Source organism: Micromys minutus, assembly GCF_963924665.1.
Source record: "Micromys minutus genome assembly, chromosome: 1".
Classification (NCBI taxonomy): Eukaryota; Metazoa; Chordata; class Mammalia; order Rodentia; family Muridae; genus Micromys; species Micromys minutus.
Genome location: NC_137969.1, coordinates 24,184,940 through 24,210,563, shown reverse-complemented (window position 1 = coordinate 24,210,563; position 25,624 = coordinate 24,184,940). Strand labels below are relative to the sequence as shown.

Here is a 25,624-nt window from a genome sequence, read left to right as displayed (position 1 = left end):
TAGTGTTGGATGCTCTTAATAACATCATACTGTGCGTTCTGTCATACAGGCAGCCTGGTCCGCCAGTACAGATCCAGTGTCTTTGTTACAAAGAAAGTCTGAGGTCAGTTTTTTTTCCTCTATAAAACAGTCAGAATTAGTGAAGTGTATTCTTGGTCATTAAAATATTCACACATGGGGGTTTGGATCAGTAAATAGGTGGAAGGTGTGACAGACACGCAATGGACACCTCAGGCACACACTGCCACACCATGTTCACACGTGGGACCTGAAGGTCTGCTGTGAGCCATGTCATGGGTCCAACTCTTCTCTTACTGGCTTTGAATTTTCTATAATTCAATCACATTAACTTTTGAATAATTAAGGCTTTTTTAAAAAATTGAGAGTGGGAGGGAGGGAAGGAGTGAGGGCAGGAGAGAGGGAAGAGTTACTCCTGAGAAGAGAGGAGAGCTTGAACATGGGAAGGAAGATCCCAGATCTTAATTTTTTATTAAAAAAAAATAAGAGCTATCCCTCCCCCCACATGGCCACCTCTGCCACACAGCTGTCAGATGAGCAGCATGCTCCTCCCTCTGGGGCCATCTTCATTGTTTTTTTTTTTTTTTTTTTTGGGGGGGGGGGATTCCAGTTCCATGTCCATGGGGCTAACTGCATTGATGTCACTGCTGGAAGTGAATGAAGAAGGTCCGGATTTCTTTGGGGTACACAGTGATGATAGAGTCTCCTGGTGACCTTGGTGGAGAGGTGAGGTGGCCTGGGGATGACAAAGGAACTCTGTCTGTGTGGGTCTTCCTCCTGGACTCCCCTCACAGCACAACAGCTTCCTAAGGTCTGCTATGGCTTCCTCCCGGTGATGGCCCGTGGCTGTCCCCTCCTCCTAGAATTCCTGCTAAAGTGGTCTTATCGTTTAGCTTCCCATGTAGCTACACGAAGGGCAGTGTACTGCCCACTGGTCACATTTCCCCATGGGGGATGCACTGAGGACCTACGGCCTGAGTGGGACCATCCGAAAAACCTACTCTTACCTCACTAAAGTTCTGCTGGGGGCTTGAGCTCCACACAGACACACTCACAGACACATACACAGACACAGACACACACAAACACATACACACACACACAGATACATACATATACACACAGACACACATCACAGACAGACAGACACACATCACAGACACACAGACATATACATATACACACAGACATATACATACACACACATACACATACACACACACAGACACACACACACACACACACACACACACACACACACACCTTTGTGGAGCCCTGGCAGGAGGGATATCATCCCAGAGCTGTTTTAACCTAATCTGGGTAATTAACAACGGTTGTGGATTCAGAGATGGAAAGTAGCCATTTAAGGCCAGCCAGGACAGGACAGGTCCGTGTTGTTCCTTAGCTTGGTAGGGATATCCAGGGTCCCACACCTTTTAGGTGGCTAGTCTTTGTCCTCCAGTGCCAGCGCTGCAGTAACTGCACATCCCAGGTTCCTGTGAGTGAACGCTCCTCCACGGCCACGACAGACCCCAGTCCTTGAAGTGCAACCTGTGGGGCCAGGAGCAAAGGGAGGGGAGGTTTCTGTCGCTGTCCCAGACCCACCCAGGAAACTCAGTTAACCAAAACAGAAGGGTGGTCACCAGCCTTGCCTTGGGTTCTGGGTCTCGTACACCTGACTCATTTCATCTGCAAGGGCAGATGCCAACCTGTTCCAGTACAAAAACTAAGACTTGAGGTGTGTGCCTCCCTTGACGGTCTGCAGGATGAGCAGGTTCCCATCGGGGGCAGGCCTCAAGATGGGGAGAAGCTTGGAAACCTGCAGAGATGGCAGGCACGGTGCCCACATCATTTCCCCAGAACCTCTCTGCCACCTTCTGAGCCAAGAACCTGTACCTCCCTAGCTCAGCAGGAAGGGAGGCTGAGCCTCAGTAGACTGAGGGAGCCTGACACCACATGGACCTGGACACAGACCTTAGATTCTCTGACTCTAAGTCACCTTTCCCATAAAGTCCAGGGAGCACTGGTGTTGGGAGACAGAACGGGTTTTCAGATAATACACATGAGCGTCCACGTTGTTTGAAGGGCTTTGCAGTGCACGGAGGAGTGGCTCGTGGTGCTAGAGAGCCTGGCTTGTCTGTAACCACAATACTGGGGATGAGGGACAGAGACAGGGGTTCTCTAAAGCCCAGTGGTCAGCCCAGCCACCCAGTGAGCTTCAGGTTCAGTGGCAGAGAGACCCTGTATCCAAAGATAAGGTAGGAAAGTGAGAGGGTGGCGCCCTGACAACGTGTTCTGGTCTCACACGCACATGTGTGCGCACAGCATGCAAACCTGCATGCACAGACATGAATGTGTGCCACGTGCTCTCCCCCAGACCCATCCTTGGTAGAAAAGAAAGAACCAGATGTGGTCTGAGGTGCTGATAGGGGAAATCTCATGCACCCTCAAGGGAGAGCATATGTTGGGAGCCCAGCACGCCTCATCTGTAAACATGCCTAGTGGTCCCCCGACAGAGGAGCAGCTCAGGACAGGACTTCAGGGTTGCTTCCCCTTGGTGGAGCATTCTCGGAGGCCTGACTGGTCAGGGGCGGGGTAAGCACGGCAGTTACCTTGAGATCCACTGTTGCAGGCTGAGACAGCACTGGGTCCTCCCCTGCTTCATACAGATGGTGCAGGCGCAGCAGCACACGTTGCAGGTTGGCCTGTGGCTTCCCTGGGTGGCCTGTGGGTGTGGATGTGGCAGTGAGGACCCCCATCAACAAGCTCAAGGCTTTCCCTGGCACTTTACACACTCTGGACTCCATTTTGTATCTCAGCCTCCCTTCAGGACATGGCCCACACCTGCAGCCGTTACTCAGAGGGGCAGTCATTTGTCCATGGTTACATGGCTCACGCACAGCAGAGGCAGCATCCAGATAGGGCTGTGCCAGCAATGGACTTCTGCAGTGTCCTCAAATCCTCCGGCCTGTTCCTTCCTGCCTGCTCTGGAGCTGTCGTGGTCACATGCCTCAACACAAAGTGGGCACAAGAGAAGTGTTGCTTCCTACCAGGTGTCACCTCCCCATGCCTGTTTCCTTTCTCATTGTCCTCACTGTTTAATGGGCTCAGAAACCAGGGACCCTGACACCCTGGCGCCCTCAAGGGACATCTGCTGAATGAACCAAACAAAGTCCTGACAACCAAGCTGTCCCAGCTCTGAGGGTGAGTGGAAATGAGGTACTTGGAAAGAAGCATAATGGTGGCTGATCTTGATTGACGGCTTGATTGGATGGGGACACACCTGGGAAGTTGGCACAGAACTTTCTCAGTGTCCTCCAAGAGGATGAACCTCGGCAGAAAGATCTACAATGATGCCATCTTCCCATAGAGTCCCAAAGTAGAAAACAGGAGGGAAGGAGAAAGGCAGTGAATGCAGACTTGTCTGTCTGTCCGTCTCTGCTTACATTATGAACTGAGCTACTGCCCTTTCATATGATCCCTGCCAAGATGGGCTGAACCCTCCATGTCTGTGTGCTGGATCTGCTGTCTCCCTGAGTTCTCACCTTACACTGGCCCCGGCTGCCTGAGTTCATTTTCCCAGGTGCTTTGTCTCGAGATGAAAGGTTGACGAACACAGATCCTAACACAGGGCCCTGAGAGGGCGTGGCAGCATGAGGCCATGTCTGGGATTCATCTGCAGAGGGGTGTGGCTCCCAGCTCTGGGCTGGGAGCCAGAGGCTGGGACCACCTTGCCTTGCCTTGACTACTCTCCAATGCTCTGAAGACCTTGGTCTCCTATGTGACAGATGAGGGGACAGGGGACCTGACAAAGCTGTGTGGACTGCCTCACCTCTCTGAAGGTTCTTCAGGTGCTGGGTATGGTTCCTGCTGTACTTCCAGCCAGGTATGCTGAGGAGCTGCAGGTGCAGGTTTGGGGGCAACGTCACAGGCCAGGGATGATGGGGTCCTGCAAGGCAGAGAGACAGTGAAGAGGGGCTTTAGAACCAACTCCTTTAGGGATTGAGCTTTCCAAACGGGGCCTCAACACCTTCCAGCCATCTCCCAGTCACCTATATGCAACCCACAGCACCGTGAGCCTGAAGTTCACATCTCAGCCCTGTTCTACCCTTGCCCCACCCCAGAGGCCTTTCCTGCCCCCACAGGCCTTTCCTGCCCTCAAGCTGCTCTCTGCACGGCTTAAGCTATGGAGGGACTTGAACTCGTCACCTGGCCACTTCAGACTCCACATGAGGAGACTAAGGTGCAGAGGGACACGCTGGCTCACACTCACACAGCAAGGCTTCCTCTTCTTCACCACCACAGAGGCCCTCGGACCCCTCTTTCCACTCTGACTCTTGACAGGCGCTGCCACCTTTGCACTGGACTCTGGTCAGATGGACTGGCCTAGGCCTGGGTCACCTGACTCGGATGGAACCACTAGGGTCTTCCCCTAGGACTGCTTCAGTCTACGAAGTTGGAGTCTCAGCTCCTTTTGCATGGTGTGAGGTTTGGATCGCCTGTTGCCCGTGTGGGCTATTTTAGGAAGTGAGGCCTAGGGGAGGAAGTTAGGTCACTAGGTCCTGCCCTTGTAAAAGTCACCAGGCCTCCGGCCCCTTCGTTTCCCTCTTTGCTTTTTAGCAGTCATGAGATGAACAGTTCTCTGCCCTGTATTCCCCACCATGATGTAGTCTGCCACAAAAAAAAAAAAAAGCAACAGACAAGCGACCATAGACTGAGTCCATGAAACTATGAACCAGAATAAAAGCCCCCACTTTTAAGTTGATTATCTCAGGTGGTCTGTGACAGAGGCAGGCATCTGATTTACACGGTGGGAGGCAGCTGTACTCTGAGAGCTGCCAAGGAGGTACAGGTAGGTGTCTAGTAGTCCTGTCTCAGAGCGGGGAAGGGAGGAGGCAGACAGCTCAGGTAAGATGAGGGGGTAGTTTATGGAGGTTCTAGGTCTTGAGCTCAATTATGGCCCTGAAGTATTTGGAACTCAGATTATGACTCTCAGCTGCTCGAGGAGAGGGGGAGAGGGAGGGAGAGAGGGAGGAGATCTCACATATACCAAGTCTTTGCCTGCAGTAAAGATTTTAGCCACTAGAGGGAGTGCACACCCCACATGGCAGTCTGTAGGATGCCATGAGAACAGGGTTGGAAGCCTGCCAGGAATACCTGCTCGCTTTCATTCAGCTCCTCCTTTCTCCATTTCCCTTCCCTTTTCTTTCTCTCTTTTTAAGATGAGGTCACACTGCTTAGACCGAGCTGGCCTTGAACACGCAGCAATGCTGCCTCAGCTCTCCAAGTGTTAAGATCACAGGCATGGCTTGCCACGCCTGGCTTTGGCTCTTACTTAATGAGTTCCCCAGGCTCTGCTCAACCAGAGGTTCCATTTCTGCATCTGGTCCCTGGTAACCCTAGGTGTATGTGTGGGGTGTCTCATGCTCCCTCAAACAGAAGGTGCCAGGCCCTTGGCAGTATGTTCCCATCTAATGTTCTCTGAATAAATGTGCCCCCCCACCCCAGTTTCCCTGAAAACTCCTGCAAGACAAAGGCTGCACCTTAAACACTACACATGGCAAGAGTTTAGGAGACACTTCCTGCCGGGGTGAGTGACAGCCACCTGCCTTCTAATGCCTGGGAGGGAGGGCTCTGGTTAAAAAAAAAACAAACATTCTAATGAGAACAGAGCCGCCTTCTCTTTAGGCCTTATTCTGCAGAGGCTATATTGCTGAGCCCTTTAAAAATGCGGCATGTCAGGATCTGCTATCTCAGATATGACACAGAGCCATGAGGCTGTTACAGAAGGCCTAGGGGAGATACACCGCAAACACTTCAGATTATGGCTAACCAGCTACGGATACAGCCATCGTAAGATCATAAACTCATCTGAGACACGGAGCTCGTTTAGTGATCTCGTTTGTCTTGGGAACTGACTACAGTTCTCAGACGTGAGCATTGCGGATGATAGTCACTTTGCCACACCACACGGAATACATATGCATGCTCTCACAAGCCTCGGGCCACAGGTTGTCTATACTCCTGGCTTTAACGTGTGTGCCCATGACAATCTTTTGTCTAATGGCACTCCCAGGGACTGACAGCCAGTCTTTTAAGTGGTGTGCTTCCAACTCTTTAAGTTTTATGGTGTTGCGGGGACCATGTTAAGAAAGAAAAGGACACAGCAAGGAAGGAGCTGGAAAAGACTGAGGAGGGGTTGGGAACAGGTGTGAGTCTCTGTACTGAATAGCAGAGTAAGCTTGAAGGAGCCTCAGACAGCACTCAGACTTTGGGTTTCCCTTCCTGCTACAAAGTTGCACAGCATCCCAAGGCAGGAGCCTCTCTCTCAGGCCACTACTCCCAGTGGGTGTATCCTAGGCAGAGGTGATGCTCACTGTGAGTGGGCGTCTCTTCATCCATTAGCTCTTCTAACAACACGACGGGCCTGTGCTGCAGAGCCACCCCGCTCCTTGGGCGAAGGGCAGTTGTGGTGGATTTAGGCCCCAGCAGAAGCCAGAGCTCCGAGTGGACAACGGAGGTGTCATTCAGTGTGAGGTTGTACTTGAGGTCCCAGGCCAGGTTGTTCCACAGCCGCCGATGGAGCATCACCTGCAGAAATCACCTGAGGTCCTTCCTTGGCCCTGGCCATGCTTTGGATGGCTATGGAGGCCCACAGGGGGACAGCCAGGCCTCTTACCTCCACCTGCCCATTCTCTTGGCTGGAGACACCATGTGCTCTCTCTGCCAGCAGTACCAGCCTGCTCTTATCATCCTCGATGAAGGCAGACTGCACCATGGGGTAGTAATTCTGCAGAAACAAGTGCCAGCCAGCGGCAGCTTCAGGACAGGGTCAGGCAGGCACCAGCTGTCTCCTAGGTACCGTGGTAGAGCTGGTATCAAGCCACGTAGGCTGACTGACTGATGGGACTCTAGGCCCCTGCTAAGTGCTCAACACACGTGGCATCGAGAACTACTCCTGGTAAAGCCAAGAGGTAGCAGGGAAATGGGTTGCTGCCAGGATGCAGAGCCCACAGGGCAGATTTTGATTAGGGCCTTTGAGAAAGCTCTCCCTGGGGGCCTCTCTATTGCTATGAGTAGGTGCTTAACTGGGTCAGGAGAAACATGCTAGGGTACGGCGTGGAGCTGCTACAGGCATACCCGGGGGATGGGATTGCTCTTGAAAGCCTTGTAGGGCCTCCTCTGCATCTGGTAGCCATTGTTGTCAGAGTAGAGGACTTGTTGGCTGTTTAGGTCGCTGCTGGTCCTCAGGATGGCCTCACGGTTCAGGTCGAGGGGGCCCACTCGGTACTGCTGCTCTATCCGTCGGCAGAGCAGTTCCCCAGCGAGGCTCGGGTGCACGTGGGCCAGACGAGTGTGGATGGAATAGATGTAATCTTGGTCTGTTATGTTCCTAGGAAGGGGGCATGGAAGAGAGTGCTGTAGGGGGTGTGGAGGCTTCTTCTTCCATAAAGGAAGCTGGGTGCCAAGAGGCAGCTATCTGCAAGTGGATACAGGCAACAGTAGGCATGGCAACCCAGTAGCAGCACTACGGACCCGGTGGAGATTCATGTAAGCGCTGGACCATTCGTGTAGTAACAAGAACCGCTCTCCCCTGCTCTGACTCGGCTACCCACAACAGGATGGCTCAGACATATGCAAAAAGCACAGGCAGAGGGGAGCAATTCTCTTGTGCAGCTATCAGTGATTAGTCCTGTGCTAGAGCCACGCCCAAGTACAGGGACAGGGGATCTGGGGGAAGACCCTGGCTCACTGACCCGCCTGCCCAGAAACACACCTGTAGAAATACTGCCTTATGTCTGTTGCCAGAGAGCCGGCCACCACCTCCATTCCCACAGCTTCCCAGGAAGGCTTGGCAATATCGTTGGGTGCAAAGAGGTAGTTGTCAGAAATGGGGCCCCGCTTCACGTCCCCATTGGCTTGGTACTCCAGGAACTCTTGGGTCATGCGCACTGTGTGGTTGCTCTGTCTACAGGGGTGAGAGAGGAGAATGGTTGGTGTCACCCTCAACACGATCACTCGTCTGAGCGTGGTTGGGGATCAGGAGTGAAGACATGTCCTGGAGGAGGTCGAGGGAGTTACCAGAAGCCTCACGGGGAAACCTCTGATCCCACACACAGCCAGGGACTGTCAGGTGATGTCACAAGATGGAGGCTACACACAGGCTGTCATCTGGGAGCACCGTCCCCAGACCGTCTTTAGCAGCAACACTGGCACAGGAGTGGAGTCTTATCATGTTGACCCAAGCCATCCTAACGTCACCTGCCGTCACACCCTTCATCCCCAGGGACATGGGTGAGCAGGTGGACGGATGGACACATGGGTGGGGATGGACACACATATACGTAGGGCAGTGGCTGGCTGACTCAGTATATAGATGGACAGGCGGGGGCTGGTGGTGGGAACAGAGCATTTAAAGGCTCTTTCTGGGTTAAACAGTGAGGGTATTTCCTGAACAACTGTTTTTTGTACTTAGAGAAGCAGATCACATAAGCATCTTTCAGTCTTTCCTTTGTCTATGGGTCAGGGCTCTGAGAAGAGACAGTTGAAGCAGCCTTTTTGTAGTGGCCCAAGCTCCCCCTCCTAAGGAACACAAGAACAGGAGGGGGCCCTGCTATCTATCACATGGTCCTTCCCTCAGGACGGTGAGCACAGAGGGGGTCACAGGACACTGTTCATGGACCCAGGCCCCGGACACACTTCGGAGGCGGTGCTGGCCTCACCTTACCTATCCTGAATGCTATGGAACATGTTGGTGTCCTGGTCCAACAGCAAAGTGTAGCAGTCATTCGTCACAGGTACCAGGAGCTTGCCTTCCCGGCTGGTCTGGTTCCTCATTTTGAGACTAAACTTGAGGATGTTGGCCCAGGGGGCGACCGGCTCCCTGGTGCCTGCCTGGTCCTCGTGGGTGTGCCTGACTCTGTAGTGCCGGTAGCTGAGGCCTGGGATGGTGGTCAGGAGGAGCAGGTCGTACGCAGAAGGGTCCTTTGTCGAGTTCTGAATCTACAAGCCAGCAGCATGGAAAGGGAGACTCCTCAGTCACCTCATAACCCTTGCCACACACTCTGGAACGGATGGATGCTCACTGTCTGCCCAGGCCGTGGTGGCCTTCTACCTCCTGAGGATTCCCATGACATCTTTGAAAGCTTTGGGTTTGCTCTCTGAGACACTCCCCAGCTCTGAATATACTATCTCTGAGGCCTTTCCTTCCACTCACTTCTCCTCTCTGTCTTTTTCTTCCCCATCTTGCCAGTGGTACATGGGGGGGTGGGGGATGGGGGGGTGCACAACAACAACAGGAGACTATGTGACTTATACTGAATGGCTCAGAAGTACAGAGGGGGCAGCCTAGAGCTCACCCCAACCTTGACACCTCTTACAGTGCGTCTTGAAGATGCTCAGGGCTTTAGGTGCAGTGGAACAAGGTTACCAAGCGGCAGGCAGCCAGTGTTCTCCAGCAGGACTTCTCACCCATACCTGTGCTGACACCGGGTGGCCCAGCTCGTCGGTGACGCTGACACTGGGGAAAGCGACAGTCAGGGTGATAATGGTGGTGATCTCCCAGGCCAGCGGGTTGTACACAGAGGCAGAGTATCCCACAGGCTTCGTGTCTACAGAGAGAACAGGTGTCACTTGAGGCCCCCTGATGTCTTTGGGAGCTCCCGGGTATGAGGGAAAATGAGGTAGCTAAGACCTGGCCTTCCAGAGCCCCTAGGGTAGATAAGGGGTGTGGTCTGGATCTAAGGCTTTGAGTGCCCTGACCAGCACTAGAGGCTCTTATGATGCATGCAGGCCTTTTGTCCTTTCTGTTCTGTTCTGTCTAAACCCTTGAACACACTGCTTGCTCTCCAGCCTCCCTCCTTGGGCCTAGCTGTCCCCTCTACCCAGGTCACTTTTTGGTTCTTCATGGGAAGGCACAAGTCACTTTACTGCCCTACCCAGCACTGATGTCACAAGCCAGGCTCTTCTCTTTCTGCAATTTTTGCTATCAGACTTATGTCCCCTGGGCAAGGGTTGGTCTGGGACAGCCCAGGACGGAACCTACAGGCTAGATTGGGTCACACAGGAGAGGTGGAAGGGCAGGGCAGGGACACAGCCTAGACCCTGTCAGAGACGTGAAGAAGACCAGAGAAGCTAGAAGCTAGAAAGCACAAGAGGAACAAGGAAGAGCTCGGGGACCTGGGGACCTTGTCCCTGGCTGCTCCTGATTTCTCTGGTTTCAAACATCCCTGCTGTTTGATGGTCACTCTACACATGTGACACCTGATGGACACAGAGGCTGGGCCACGGCTGCCTGGAGGTCACCTGCAGTCCAGCTGGGCTTGAAAGGAAAAGCCGGACCAGGCAGGCTTGGGCTGGAGAATATAGCAGGGAACGCAGGGTGGTGGGTTTGAAGCCTGGCTCTTGCCCTCCTGTGCTGGTGAACCTGAGCTAAGCTATGATCTCTCGGAGTCTCGGGTTCCTCCTTGTCGTGGGCTATGCAGGGCATTGAACGCCACAGGAGCATTCTAGACTTAGCAAATGCTCAGAGCTCACCAGTGGTTCTTGCTCAGCCCAACTGTGCCATCAGTCCATCCTTGATTCCAGGATGAAGAACCAGGTCTGAAGCACTAAACCAGCTGGCGAGATCACACCATGGTATTGGGATCACAGGGCTTCAGGCTCATGTGAGGTTCTGGACTCCACTTCTGACCCAGACTTTTTTTTTTTTTTTTTTTTGTTTTTAAAGTCAGGATTTCTCTGTTAAGCAGTTCTGGCTGTCCTGGAACTTACTATGTAGACTAAGGTAACTAAACTTACTGAAATCCACCTGCCTCTGCCATCTAATGCTGGGATTGTGGGTATGTGATACACTCCTGGCCCCAGATTCTTTTCAAAGCAAAGCCACTGCTCCCCACAGGGGTCTGGCTTACCTGTGCCAGGCACTGGGGGCCTGTCCGGGGCAATGGAGGCCATCAGCTTGCGTACACCTAGCATCCCCATTCTGAGATGCTCCATGTACATGTTTTTCACCTTGGGGGATTCAGTGCCTGTGATGGCATCATGGTGCTGCACCTGTCACCGCCAGAGTCAAGGAAGAAGGGTGTCAAACTTGGTCTTGGGGGACATCCGATTCCAGAACATCGGGGAAGAAGGCAAGCATCCTTCTCATCTTACAGAAGGGAAACAGGCTAAAGCACTGGCTCAGCTTTTCCTGATGTCACAGAAATGCCTGCCCGAGTCCTCCTAGGAGAGCCTCAGTTTCCCCTCCATCACCGTCTCCCCATATGCGCACTGGCTCCTCCTGGTGCTCTGTGTGAGGCTTTACTGCGCCAGGGAGAGGTGGGTTGCCTCTTCACAGAGCAGGAGGCTAAGGTTCCTTGGCTGAAGCCACACAATCTACTGCACACTGAGAGTCTCTGCCTCTCTGCGGGACTTGTTGCATCTCCAGTTCCCATGGATACAGAGGGAGGTGGGCAGAGATGGCCACCATGCCACTCCATTACCACAACATCCTGTGGGGTGAATGTACAGGAAGGAAACGGGGCCCAGAGAGGAAAAGTCGTGAGCCCGAGGCCATCAGGGAGCTGAGATTTGGACCCAGGAAGGGCGCTGGTACCAGTCTAGTCTCTATTTTTTGTCAAATCAGGTGTGAAGCTTAAGGAAGCCACCCAGTGGCAGGATGCCTTGAGACCTAGGGTCTTGCTCTGGTTCAGTTTCACACTGCACCAGTCTTGTGACCAGAGGGGATCTTGGTTTCCTCTCCTCTAAGTGTGGAGAAACACACACCATGAGAGAACCCAGTCACACTAAGGCCATATAGGACTTTACCTCAGACACAGCCCAGCGAAGCTGTTGGAGTTGCTGCAGTGCCCAGGTAGGGTCCAGAGTCCCACTGGGGTCTGGCCACATGTAGCGTGTGAACATGGACTCCCCAGCATATAGCAAGGCACTGGCTTGTCTCGCTAGACCCTTGAGAGTGCTCCGGGATGTGTAGAAGCCAGTCCAGGCCTGCTGTGGCTCTGGAAGGTAAGAACATGCAGTGAGGCTGAGGGCTTAGCGTAGGTCTGGTAGGTCTGAGTGTGGATTTGGGGACAGCTAAGGGTACTAGCTACCAGGCCACCCGGGGAAGCACTCAGGACTGGTGGTAATATCAGGACCTGTGCTCACACAGAGACCAGGACCTAGAACTTCTGGGCAGGGTCTGATACTTGGTGGGGACATCAGGCTAGGCTGGGAAAACTGGGACAAGGTCTGGAAGTATTGCAACAAGAGAGGAGACAGCCCAAGGAACACTTAAGAAGCATGCAGCCTCCACATACACAAAAGGCTGGAGAGCTGGGGGGAGGGGGGGTCACATGGGGCCTAAGTGGGCAGCAGCAGTGAGGAGCCTTGAACAGCCAGATACTTTTGTACATGACTCTGTGGGCTTCAGGGAGTCCCAGGTCTACTTGAATATCAGCAGGGCTCCCCCAAGGTCCTCAGAGGGTGGTAGAGGTTGAGGTGGGAGTGGAGACGCCGGGTAGGTTGATTAGGGACTCAGGACAGAGGCAGGGCATGGGGACAGGATGGGAAGCAGCCACCAATTTCAGAAATTAGGTCTTAGGCTCTTGTGATTTCTCCTTCGTTGTCTCTTCCAGGTCTAGCTTTTGCCTCTATTTCCTAGTCTTTCCCCATAGAACTGGAAAAACCAGACTTTAGTGAGTGATCTGTCACATGGCTCTAAGGAAAGGCCACCACTAGGTGGCCAAATAGCACCAGCAAACGGAGTGGGTAGAAGGCTGGGAATTCAAAGCAACTCTGCTGCCCAAGTTGTAAGCCTGGCACCACCCACACCCCAACTCCTATACTATGTGCCAGGTCATCTTTATTCAGTCCTGCACACGTGACCTTCCCGCTCACACAGCTCTGATACCCACAGAGGAAAGCACTCCCTCTCGGACTCTATACTCACAAAACATATCCCATTCCACATTGTTGTGGCCCTGCCCCTATACCCTCCATGTCTGCCCACAGTGTGGTATTAAAAGGCTTGAGGATTACGGCAGCTATGTCAAGGGGACCCTGCAGCTGGAGCCTAAGTGTGCAGTTTCTTTGGAAGGGAAAGAAATGGGGAGAAAGGGAAGCAACCTTCACAGGGGTCTCCTCCCCTAATCCTTCACTGATGCAACCAGGTGGGGTTGGACTCTCAGGTCTGACTGTGTCATTGGAAGGCAAGGGCAGGTCCAGCTCCAGGCACCAAGATCACATGGTACTAAATGGTTACCCTAGCACTCACCAGGCTGAAACAGGAAGCCTCACACGAGAGGGACAGCTATGTTCTGGTCTCTGCGCTGTCCTGCTCAAGTGTTCCAATCAGCATCCTACCCACGCTGCCTGGGCATCTTCTCTAGCTAAAGCAAACCACAAAGAGCAGGGCCATAGGGCACCTCACAGGCAATGAGATTTGCCTTTTGTTTTTGTGCATGGGGATAGAGCCCAGGCCGTTTACATGCTAGACAAGTGCTCTGTCACTAAGCTATACCCCAGCCCCACAACAAAGACACAAGGCAATGCTCTGCGATGTTCTGAGGCAGGGTTTAGGCATGGAGTGGGGAGGGTGCTTTTTTCATGCCCTGGCTCTCTGCTCCAAAGTAGGCAGATATGTGCACCCCAGAGAGTGCATACCAGTCTGGTGGTGTTGACATTGGGTGCCTTCCTTGTATCTTGGAGCACAGAGAGCAGAAACTGGGCAGGTCATGGTCACTGCCTGACATAATAGAACCATCAGTGTTCTTATGCCCACCCCTGGTGTAAGGAGGGGCTGTAGGGAGGGGGGAGATCAAGTAGGAAGAGTGGGTGGAAGGCCTTCCCAGGAGAGGCCCTATGAATGCACAGGTGTGGCTGTCACCTAGGAAACAGCAGCTGCCTAGGTGGGAAGAGTGGGAGGGAACCAGCCTGGTACTCCTCACCCCCCCACCCCTCCAGCTTACACTGTGCGGGGAAGTAGGTCTGTATCCCCGATACTAAACTGTCCCCAGCCTCCTGAGGTTCATACCTGAAGAATAGGGGAGAAAGTCATGATGGTCGTGGGTGCCCCAGGTCACGTTGGAGGCGTGCAGGGCTTGGAAGTAGTCATTCAGTGTGGCGTACTGCACTGAGATGCCAAACTGGGCTGTGCGGTTGTTGATGTAATCCAGCAGGGGGTCCATGTTGTCAAACTGCACCGAGGCATTGAAGAACTGCTTGTCACATCCCTGCAGAGCACAGAGCAGCTGCCTGATCCTCTGGGAACCTTCAGAGCCCTCACCCAGGCCAAAGGGCTTATCACTGACACCCCCAGCAGTCCATCCATTCTCCTTGGCCAACAAGGGGACCAGAAAGACTCCTGTAGCTGCCAGATTTCTAGTAAGTAACCATCACTAGTGTTCACTGCGATAGTGACTACACATCCTGACCACAAGCAGGACCAGGGAGGCAGGCTGTGGGTCACCTGCCCAGGTCCAAACAGAATGACAAGCCTTTCTACTTGCACAGCTAAGTAGTTGTGTGGCCTCAGGATAATTCCTTAACACCTCTGAGCCCAGATCCCCGCTCCAAAATGGATTCCAGAAATACCTTACTGCTGGACTAGTTACATGGATGAGACCAATACACTACAGAGCAGTCAGCTCAATAATGGTGATAGGGCATGGGGCTGTCCCCCAGGAATGTCCCTCTCATGAGCCTTATGGCAAATAGTGCTATAAAGCCATTGCACTGATGAGGAACCCGATAGGTGTAGAGCTGAGCAGGCTAGCCTGGCTTTCAGTCCCAGACAATGTGAGTGGTGGGGGTAGAGGCTGGTATGGCTGGGAGGTTATCTATCAGCCTGGGGGAAGGGTGGGGGGCAGGGCAGAAGAGTGGGTGAGCCCCCCTCCCCCCAGTCTGCAGGGATGGATGAAGCGTTGAGAACAGGTAGAGATGTCTTGAGCGCAGGCTGCTCCTGCCATGGGCAGCATGGGAGGCCCTGGCAGTATTGAGGACACCCAGGGGGAGCCATACCCAGGGCCAGAGGACGTGGGGAGTCCGGAACCATGCAGCCCTCTGTTTAACGTTGGCCACCAGAGCCTCGGCATAGAGGTGGATGTTGGCTTCAGTGACGGGCTCACTCATGTTAGGATACACACCATCTGGGGGTGGCTCTGGGAAGACGGCCACGCCGTTCCAGTAAAATCCAGACCTGAGGGAGGATGGAGGCTGAGTAGAAGAGGCTTAAGGTTTGTCACCGGGGCGAAACGGATCTTGGGTAGAAAACTGACCCAAGGACCAGTAGTTAGGATTTTTAAAAGCAGTGAGATTAAATAAAGATCCAAGCTGGGAGTGATGGCTCACCAGGCTGAAACAGGGAGCCTCAAACAAGTTCAAGGCCAGCTTGAGCTGCAGAGGGAAACTGCATCTGGAAAAACAAAGCCAGAGGCTGGAGACATGGCTTAGGAGTCCTGAGCCATCTCTTGCAGTGGACCTGATTAAATGTCTGTAGCTCCCATTCCAGTGAATCCAATGTCTTCACATGTGTACGTGCAGGAAAAACATCCATATACTTAAAAACATCTGAAGAAAAAAAAAAGCCCAAACCAGAACCACCCAACCAATCAAAAAATTAATAAAAAAGAATCCTCTCAAGACCCACCCCCAAATCTGTGATGAACAAACATCAGAGGTTTCCGTAGCAACAGGGCCACTCCCTAACAGCTTCTCCTGGTCTCCATGGTCTGGAGAGCCCCAGGAAGTAACATCACTGTTTGTGCCACACAGCACTGGGTGGCAGTCATGAGATCCTGGGCCACCTGCTGACATGGCTGGGCCACCTAGTCTCTCCTTGATAAACAGTGAATCAATGGGAAGAGCAACAGAAATGTGTGGTATAAAAGCCTAGCAGAGCAGCCTGGCAAATGCAAGGATGCTCCAAGTGTTGCTCCTGCCTCCTGCCTGATAGCTTTCCACTCCCACAGCACCTCACAGACTCACAGATGCACAGGACAGAGCCAGGGTTTGAACCCAGGCCTGTCAGACTTCAGAGCACAAGCTGTCTGTTGTCAGCCTGCAGGGACCTCCTGACCATAGGGCACAAGACAGCTGGTTCTATGAGGTGGTGTGGTACTCCAGTGCTGTAACCCTGCCCCTTTCCATCGCTGACACCTGTACATGGTAATCCCTGATGAGGGCAAGGACTTTGGGTTACAGGTTTACTAACAACCGACTTTTCCAGCTGACCCCACAGCAAAGTCAGGCCAGCCAGGTGCATGCGGAGACAACTGTCCTCACAGCTGAGAAATAAATCCCTGCCCATCGTGGCCCAGTGCCTTTCCCTCTAACTCAGCTCTCTCTTCCAGACCCGATGGACAGAGGCAGGAAGACACTGGGTCACTGGGGCAAGGGCCAATCCCACTGAAGCAGGAAGGAGAGCTAGAGGGCGAAAAGGTTCAGAGACACACTGCAGGGAAGGTCTGATGGAGGAGGCACAGAGCTGGGGTTCCTGGGTATCAGCATACTGCAGAAAAGTCTGATGGAGGAGGCACAGAGCTGGGGTTCCTGGGTATCAGCTCAAATCTCTCACCTTGTAGATGAGGACAGCTGAGGCCTGGAGCAGGCAGGGTCCCATCAAAGTCAAAGAGCAACGTCCTTGTGAGGTTATATCAAAACCTCATCCTTGGCTTCCAGCACTCACAATGTGAAGCTCACAACTGCCTCTTAACTCTAGTTCCAGACGGAATCCAACACCGTCTTCTGGCCTCTGTGGGCACTGCACACACACAGTGCACATAAACTAATGCATACAAATAAATCAATAAATATAAAAAAACCCCCTTCATCCTGCATATGTGCGTTCTTGAATATGTGTCCATACACCTGTGTGCACATGTATATAGAAGCCAGAGGACAATGTTGGGGATACCACTTTGGGAGCTATATGTTTCCTGAGATGTTAACAGCCCTGGCCTTTGGAGTAGTAGAACGGGGTTATATGAGTACCCTCATGCTCAGGAGCCTTGCACATGGCCAATCTCATGGGAGGATGTAGGAAGCTACTGCTAAAAGTTTTGCTCCACAGGGTCCAGGGCCTGCACGGCTGTTCCCAGGAGTGGGTGAGGTCCATAGACAAACAGGGCAGCTGCTGACAGGGGCACCTACCTGTTAGAGAAGGGGATGTGTGAGGGGGTGCAGTAGCTATATTGGTCCATGACATGAGTGAAGATTTCCTGCTGCTCTGACAGGGATGGGGACCCATGCCACACGAACTGCAGCCCCTGTGAACCAAGGAGAATGGGATAAGGCAAGGAGAGTGTTCGCTGGTACCCTGGTTTGCCTCCCTCAGCCCCTTTGCCAGCCCACGGCATGCGCACACCTTCAGCCTCTTTCAAAGGCTCCGTTAAGATTCTCCCAAGCCAGGTGCTAACATGCAGTGGTGAGATCAGCCTTCTGGAGATGCACACGTAAAGGCCTCACCACACCCCTACCAGGCCTCAGAGAAGCTCGATCTGGTCTGCTTGAGTACCCACAGCCATGGAGAGTTCATACCATGCAGTCTAGTCTCACTTGGCCTAAGACAGGTTTAGGGCTCCAGAGCCAGTTCTGCTTGGCCCTGCCTTGGGGACCCCATACAGGGTCCTAGACCTGCCTACCACCTGGTTTCTGAGTGAAAAACAGGAAGAAGCCATACCCATACCCTAGGGCCATCTACAGGTGAATTTAGCCAAGGGCATGCATGAGCTCAGGCTCATGAGCAGCAGCCTGTACTTTGCCAGTGACAACGAAATGCTCTCCTGCAGCCCAGGGGACCCGAGTGTCACTTTTGCTGGCCTGTTCTACCACGGCTCCCTGGGTCCTGCACAGACAACTTCCCCCCTGGAGCCCCGCTCTCCCTATCTGGAAGGCACCTTTTTGTAATTATAATTGTAACCATGCCTGGCACAAAGACAAGCTTGCTCTCTGTTAGCACAGTGGCACTCTGCAGAATGGCTGTGACAAGACAAGTCACGGGGAAGGATCCTAACCGGCGCTAGAGAGATGGCTCTATGCTGACCAACATTTACTACTCTTTCCGGGGACCATGTCAGGCGGCTCACAACTGCCTGCAACTGACCCTCTGGACTTCTCACACATAATCCACACACAGATGCACTCACATGTCATTAGCAATAACCGCGTCTCAGATAAACCTTGTTGGCTGTGATACTGCCACTGTGTAAGCTCTCAGGCATCCTTAAAAAAAAAAATCTTAAAAAGAAGAAAGATCCTAACACAGAAGGACTGGTGTCCATATGTGAAGGGAGTGAGCGCAGCCCAGTGACAGAGCGTTTGCTGAGCGTTGTAAGGTGGCCCTGGCTGCAATCCCTACTGCTACTAGAAGAGACCAGACCAGAAAAAGTAAAGAGGGAACAGAGAGGAGGAGAGATGAGGAGGGGAAGGCCATGAGAAAGAGGGGAGGGAAGGGGAAGGAGCAGGGGTAAAGGGGTTAAAGGTTGTTTAATGGAAAGTATGGGATGGGGGATGTAGACATAAGCACACTACAGTGGAGATAAGAGGAGAAAATGGCATGCCAAGGAGAGAGTCTAGGCAGACACTCAACCCAGTCTCTACAGCATCTAGCGCTCTGAGGGCAACATCTCTGCTGCCCAAGGCCCAGGTGTACCTGACACCTCACTTCCAACACAGCTTCAACACTGATGGGGATGCTGGGTAAATCCAGCTGATACCAGGACTGGTCCACCTAGCACCATCAACCTATTATGGCTACTTATTGTGTGATATCCCCATCTGAGCATACCCCCCCTGTCCCTCTAACTTTCATCTGTATTTCTAGAGTGCAGCTCAGCTCTAATCCTCATGAACAACTCTAGGAAGGAGCCAGCCCAGGCCTAGGCCCAGCTAGAGGGTGAAAAGACCAGTTGCCACAAAACCCAGTGAAGGGCAGGAAGGCATCAGGAGGTGACAGTAGGCATGGCATGGGACACACCTGAGCTTCCTGCATGGCATCCTTGAGGTTGTAGTCAATCCGGGAGATGAGGTGGGCATTGAAGCCTGCCAGGGCAAATAGGGTAGGGGTCGTTGCCGATGCACCAAAGGGGTCCACATGCCAGGAGAACTGTGGCCGGATTCCAAACGTTTCATAGAGAAAGCCATGTCCTTCTGCAAAGATAGGTGTCACCTAGTGGGGCTTACCAGGGCGGCTTCTTCCATCACCCTCACCATGGCTCTCTGGGTATCCTGTGAGGCTTCAGTGTGAGGCTGGGTAGGTAGATCCTGAGGGCTATGGAGGACGGGTTTTGATATTGACTCTTAACTGTACACATTGAAACAACTTACCAGCAGTCTCTAGATGTACAGTTCTTAGAGTTAACTACATTCACACATACCAGAACTTCTCATCAGCAAAACAGAAACATGACTTCCCAGCCCCCAGCAACATCACTCTACATGTCTCTGTGGACCTGGTAGCTCTAGGGGCCTCTTGTAAGAGGAATCCCAAAGTACTGGTCCTTATGTGCCCGGCTCAGTTCCCTCAGGACTAGGTGACTGAGCTTGGAGGTGAATATTCCTGCCTCAGATTACACAGCCAGGCCTGAGGGCCACTCCAAGGGACCCTGAGGTCCCTATCCAGAAAGTGGGCATACTAAAGTTTGCTGTTGGATGCTACTAAGATTGGGGGTAGTTTGTTACAGAACAAGCATTCTTGTACACCCAGACTCATCCAGCCGTTTGTCTACTTGAACATCTTCAGAAGTCATCACAATGTAACAGTCACTGGGTTCAGGGCTACAGGAGAAAGGAACTCAGTGTGTTGAATGAACCGCTGACTAGCTCCCCCAAGCTTTGCCCCAAGCACTGTCTTGCTATCACTCAGTGGGTTTGAAGTCCCCATAGCAAGAATGTGACACAAGTATTCATTGACATTCCAGGCCTGGGAGTTCTGACCGAGACCCGGACAATGCCAGGATTTGGAAGCAGAGCAGTAAGCCGTAAGCGAGGTTGAGGTACAGAGAGCAAGGACAGTCAGGAGGAGGATGGAGGAAAATTATGCTCCGGTGAGTCTGATGTGCAGAGGAGGTAAAGATCAGGCAGGGGCATCGGCTAGCATCATTCCGCCAGCAGCACAGGCTGGGATGTGCAGGAAGCAGAGAGGACAGAGCAAGAGGCTACTCGGTCAACAGCAATGTGTCTCGGGCAGGTGAGTCCCCTAGGCCACTTCCATACTGGCAGAGTCCTGACTGTTCAGGGCACAGTGCCAGCCTGTGGTGAAGGATGCAGTGAGTCAAAGACATGGTAACTGCCATCCAAAAGACAAGTGATCTTCTAGTTGACAGGACCATGAGGTAATGATTGATAATTCATGGGGGGTAATGAATGTGCAAATGAGCCCAGCTCAGCATGAATTTCAAGAAATATAAGCTCATGCAGCCAGGAACCCCAAGGAGTTTATCCGATGTCCCCCTTCAACCGCATCGATGTGTCCCTGGATTGCTTGAATTCTGGTATTGCCTGTTCAAATCAGCCAAATCACAGTTTTAATGTGCCTGGATTTATCTTTCAACAGTATGGATTATGGAGACAGCCAGTAACATGTGTGGGTTAAGAAGCTTGATGGGTTTTAAGATCCCCCTCCCTTCTCTCAAAGAGAGCTAGGAAATGTGCTAAGATCCTTTACAGTGAGTTGTTTTATGCTTCTGTGCTTTACCAGGTAAGCTGGGCCAATGCCAGATGCAGAGATCATGGGACTTGTTGCTCAGTCATGGGCCCCGATTCTAATACTGGCTATTAGTCGTTGGTGGAGTCGCTTCCCTTGGTGGGTCTCAGTTTTTACAAGATTTACTTTTTAAAAACATGTGAATGCAGGTGGATAAGTGTATGTGGGTGCAGGTGCCCACAGAGACCAGAGGAGGGCGTTGGTGCCCTGGAGCTGGAGTTACAGGCAGTCCTGAGCTTCCTGTGGATTCTAGGAGCTGCACCAAGATTGTCTACGAGAACGGCAACAATCCTTAACCACCGAGCATCTCTCCAATTGCCTGGGTGCCAAAAACAAAACCAGGAATCCCAGGGCCTCCTTAGCCTCCATTAGGACAGTGTGAGCAGAGTACTTCACTGCAACTGGAGGTGACAGAGGGTACACAGGACTGCAGTAGCTGCGTTCGGACGGCAGTGGCTGTGAAGATCAATAGTGGTGACGGTGGTAGTGATGGCAGTGGCGGGGATGGGGATAACAGTGATGGTGGCAGTGATGGTGATATTGGTAACGATAACAATGGTAACAGTGGTAGTGATAGTGGTCAGGGTAGTAGTGATGGAGATAATGTTGGTTGTGATGGTGCTGATGCTAAAATGGTGCTCATGCTAATGGTGCTGATGCTAACGGTGATGGAGGGGGTGTAGTAATGACGGTGGTGAAGGCGGATAACATTTACTCGGTATTTCTTAGGGAGCCATATATTCTTCTCAAAGTACTTCCTATGAATTGTCCTAACTCAAGTCTCTCAAGAATACCAAACTAATATCTCCGTGAAGAAGCTGGAGTTTGATGGTATGTCTCTTGCCCAAGGCCACAGGTCCTAGAACTCCTGACTCTAGACCTGTTTCTAAACCCTCTACTCAAATCCCTGTAGACCTAGAAGATCACTGTTTCCTTGTCAAAGTGCCCCTACTAAGAGAAACAGGCAGAACTTAGCACAGGGAGTCCGGATATACACATCTACCCACTCCAGGCCTCCGGGTGACAGGCAGCGTGGCTGCTGTAGCTACAATATGAAGCATCCCATACAGACACATGTACTGGGGGCTTGCTCCATGGGGAGGTACTCGAAATTTCAGGATGTAGGGCCTACTGGAGGATGTACGCCATTGGGGCAGGTCCACTTTGTCTCTGGTTCTTTCCTATCCACCACACAATCAACAATGTCCTCATCCACATGGTCCAGCTGCTGTTTGGCCTTACCACAGGCCTCCATCAACAGAGCCAGGGGCAGTAGGCTAAACCCTCAGGAACTATAGGCCAAGCCAACAGTTGGGCTGTTCTTTTTTTTTTTTCAGCTACTTATCAGCAATGGTAAAGAAGGGAGTGCAGCGTCCAAACCTGTGAGTTGTAGAATCTGGTCATCCACGTGTGTCACAGCCTCATCATGCATGACCTGGCCTCCGAGAACAAACTCCAGGCGTCCTTCATCCAGGAGCTGGCAGACCTGGTCACAGGCAGGCAGAAGAAGACAGCCAGGTCATAGATCCCAAGCCTTCAGCACTTCCCAGGGACCTTCTCGAAACATCGTACCCTGGCTCACTCCACAAAAGCAGAACCGTCTTGCCTCATACTGTGTCCTTAGCACTTAGAAGCACGTAACTCATGGCAGCTATCGGAGACCTGGATCTATGCCCTGATTCTGTAAATGTGGTTTTAAATTTCAGATCACTTAAAAGCAAAAACAAAACAAAAAGCTGCAAGAACAGAACAAAGATCTTCCTTGTGCCCCTCCCCAGACCCATTCATCAACCCCTTCTGGACTCCCTCGAGTGCACACTTCCACGCCTGTCCCCTCACCCTATTGTGTCTGAAGCACTTATGATGAGCTGGCTTCAGCCTGCTTCACTCTGAGCGCTTTTGTGTGCTGCAGAGGAACGAGGATGCTAACCCTAGTCTTATCATGGGGGCTGGGAAACAGGATGCTAAGACTACTGTGTAACCCAGGCTGTCTGGGAACCTCCCTGACCGTCCCACCCGTCCCTCTCCTGACACACCATTCAATCTGGGACCATATGCTCCAGTAAATGCTCATCTTTTATTTAGCTCCTTTAATTCAGGGAACAACTCCTCATCCTGTCTTTTTTGGGGGCTGGACAATTTAGAGGGAGACAGGCCTTGTAATCTGGGGTTGAATGTGGTCTTGCTAGTGAATGTATGTTAGATAAATAATGAATTCAGGGATAGGTAGAGAAAACTGTGGGCGTGAGGGTGGGTGGTTTGTATGTTGCTTTTGGCTTGGGTGCTGAGGGTGGGATCTATGGTTGGATTACCCCCAAAGCACCAAGTACATTTGGGGAGGTGTCTAGCTATTGGGAATTCCGTATTGGACACAGCAGACAAAATCCTGGACTTCGTGGGCTTGCACTAGTAGATTCTTACCAAAAAAGTCACACCCCTCACAGATGGTTGGAGACAGACCCCACTGGAAGAGGCAGGCTCTAAAGTCAGACAGCCCTGTTTCAAAACCATACCCGTTTATTCACCACCAGCAAACCCTTGAAGTAGTTGCCAGACCACATCTGTAAGTCCACGCAACAATCGCCCATAGCTGGTACACACGAATGGCAGGCTCCAGGGGTTTCCTCAGAATCCTTGGCATGAGCTGTCCGAGGGGGGAGCTGGTTATCTTATATCTTGTCTTATAGAAGAGAAAGCTCTGGCTTATAGACAGACACCCATGGCAGAATCAGTCTCTGTATTGTGTGACACTAAGCTGCCACTGAGCCACAGGAATCCCAAACACAGCCAGCCAGGAGCAGGGGATAGTCACTGTGTGCAGATAGGGGAGGGGACAAAGTTCACCTGGGTGTTAATTAAGCACCAACTCCAGATGCCTCTTGGGAGGAATGCTGGTGTATGGGGGGTGGGGAGGGGATGTCCGGTCTCCTACCAAGAACAGGCAGAAAGATAACATTACTCTGTCTATGGGCAGTAGCCCTGACCTCATTTTTTTTTTTTTTTTTTTTTTTTTTTTTTTTAACAGCTGGCATGTTCCTGAGCACATCTGGAACTCCCTACCTAGTCTCCTCCTGGAACTTTCTTACAACACTTGGGATACCTAGAAACCCATGTCTTGACACTCCTGTCCCTGCCTTACCTGCTGTTTCTGCTGCTCAGAGGCCACACCGGTCCACCATAGCCGAAAGAATTCCTGCTCCACAGCGATGAACCGGCGCTGCTCGCCGCGGACCAGTTCTGCCACCACTGTGGTGTAGACATTGGCTGCATAGGCCCGCATGCTTTCCTGGGGAGGCAGAAGCCATCAAAACAGTCTCAGGGGTGGTAATGAGCCCAAAGGACTAAGGAGAAGTTCCAGAGACCAAGTACCCTGGTGCCTAACACTCCAGTGTACTCCGGCGTAGGGGTACGTGGTGGAGCTCACCGCTCGCTGTTTACAGATGAGGAACTTGAGCCGGTGGACAGAAAGCCTCTTCTTGCCCCTCTCTCCAAGGTTTTGAACAGAAAGAACAATGGGGTTACAGGCCCAGTAACAAGCTTATCAGGCCGGGTAGGAGTGTGAAGAGGAAGCTGGACTGGCTAACCCTCATGTCAGCACCACAGTTCCCTGTAGTCAGCTGACACCCACCTGCTTGGAAACCAACCCCACCCTATGCTACTCCAGGCTTGTTCCCGAGATTGGTTACCTGCCAACCCACACTTTGGGGACACAGTTCCCTGCCTCGACTTTGGCAGGGGACCATCTAATAAGATCTGACACCAGGACTCCGAGGTGGGATGTGGCCAGTCCGAGGTTGAGGCTGAGACAGTAGGGTCAGGCTGGGGGCTGCAGCCCCGGCCGCCTCTCTTCCCAGCTGGGCCGGGTGCACCCTGCAGGAGGTAGCTACTGTGCAAGGGGCTCAGGAACCCCCGACTCTTACCTGGACCGTGTAGACCCAGCCCACGTCCATGTGACTGTGGGGCACTACGAAGACCCGGATGGGGCTGGCGGGCCGGGCCGCCGGCAGCCACAGCAGCAACAGCTGGCCGAGCAGCGGCAGCCTGCGCAGCGGCCCCATTGCTGGGCGGTGGGACGCTGCACAGGCAGCGGGTCCGGGGTGGAGCGGTCCACTTCCGGGTCCAGGGCTCGCGGCGCCGCCTATCGGCGGGAGTGCGCAAGCGCAGCCAGCCCACGGGTAGAACACGAGCTTGACGTGGTACGGTGCCCCCTGTCTGCTGGAGTGTATGGTGCAGCTCTCGTCCCCAGTTGGTGGCCTTGAGGCCACCACCTCCAGACTTGGAGACCATTGTTGTCTACACAGGGGGAAGTCTTCCAGGATAACACGTCCTTCCTGCGCAGATCTCTGACCACGGGGTGGCTTGACTTGAAACTTTTGAGTCCATCTTAAGGGAGTGAAATTGACTTTTACAGACATAACGATAGAGGGGTTAAGGTTAGCAGGTTCAGAAGCAAATCTGGGGTCCTGGATGGTGAGCTGGGGCAGGTGTTTAATCTCTTTGGTCACCATAAAATGGAATGTGATAATAGAGGAGGCATGAGTTGTTAAGGACATGGGTCTAAATGAATGAAGCCCCCATCTCTCAGCTAATTATGACTGGTAACTTCACAATTGGTAGGCGAGCAGTTCCCTGAGCCACCTCTGTAGGCCCTCTCTGGCCAGCAGGTGGTCTATGGTTTAGGGTTTTCTGGGCTGTGGTGGGGCCAGAGGTGTCACTCTAACTGGCCTGTTCTGTCACTTGCCCTTCAGAAAATGTGACTTGAAAACAAGTTGTTTTTTGAGCAAGTGCAGATCCCGCTCCATCCTGTCCATGGGCCTGAGTCCTCTGGATTTTGCAATAGGTCAGACTTTCCCCTACAGAAATGGGTAGCCATTTACCAACTTGTGTGGCCACTTCTTTAGGACTCACTGGTGGACTACA

At 52.5% G+C, this 25,624-nt stretch overlaps 1 protein-coding gene across 1 annotated transcript; it reads right to left on the bottom strand.

The window, feature by feature from the left end:
* Window positions 1-550: 550 nt before the first annotated feature.
* On the bottom strand, window positions 551-24,787 carry MAN2B2 (mannosidase alpha class 2B member 2). Its single transcript, XM_080918547.1, has 19 exons — window positions 24,625-24,787; window positions 23,844-23,990; window positions 22,085-22,190; window positions 18,977-19,149; window positions 17,152-17,267; window positions 15,022-15,199; window positions 14,036-14,234; window positions 11,830-12,020; window positions 10,932-11,073; window positions 9,496-9,629; window positions 8,747-9,021; window positions 7,796-7,987; window positions 7,159-7,411; window positions 6,698-6,808; window positions 6,396-6,609; window positions 3,851-3,967; window positions 2,631-2,743; window positions 1,452-1,569; window positions 551-754 (listed from the first exon to the last, which is right to left on the bottom strand). The coding sequence occupies exons 1-19, from the start codon at window positions 24,760-24,762 to the stop codon at window positions 660-662; spliced, it is 3,012 nt and encodes a 1,003-aa protein (XP_080774673.1). The 5' UTR covers window positions 24,763-24,787; the 3' UTR covers window positions 551-659.
* Window positions 24,788-25,624: the final 837 nt, after the last annotated feature.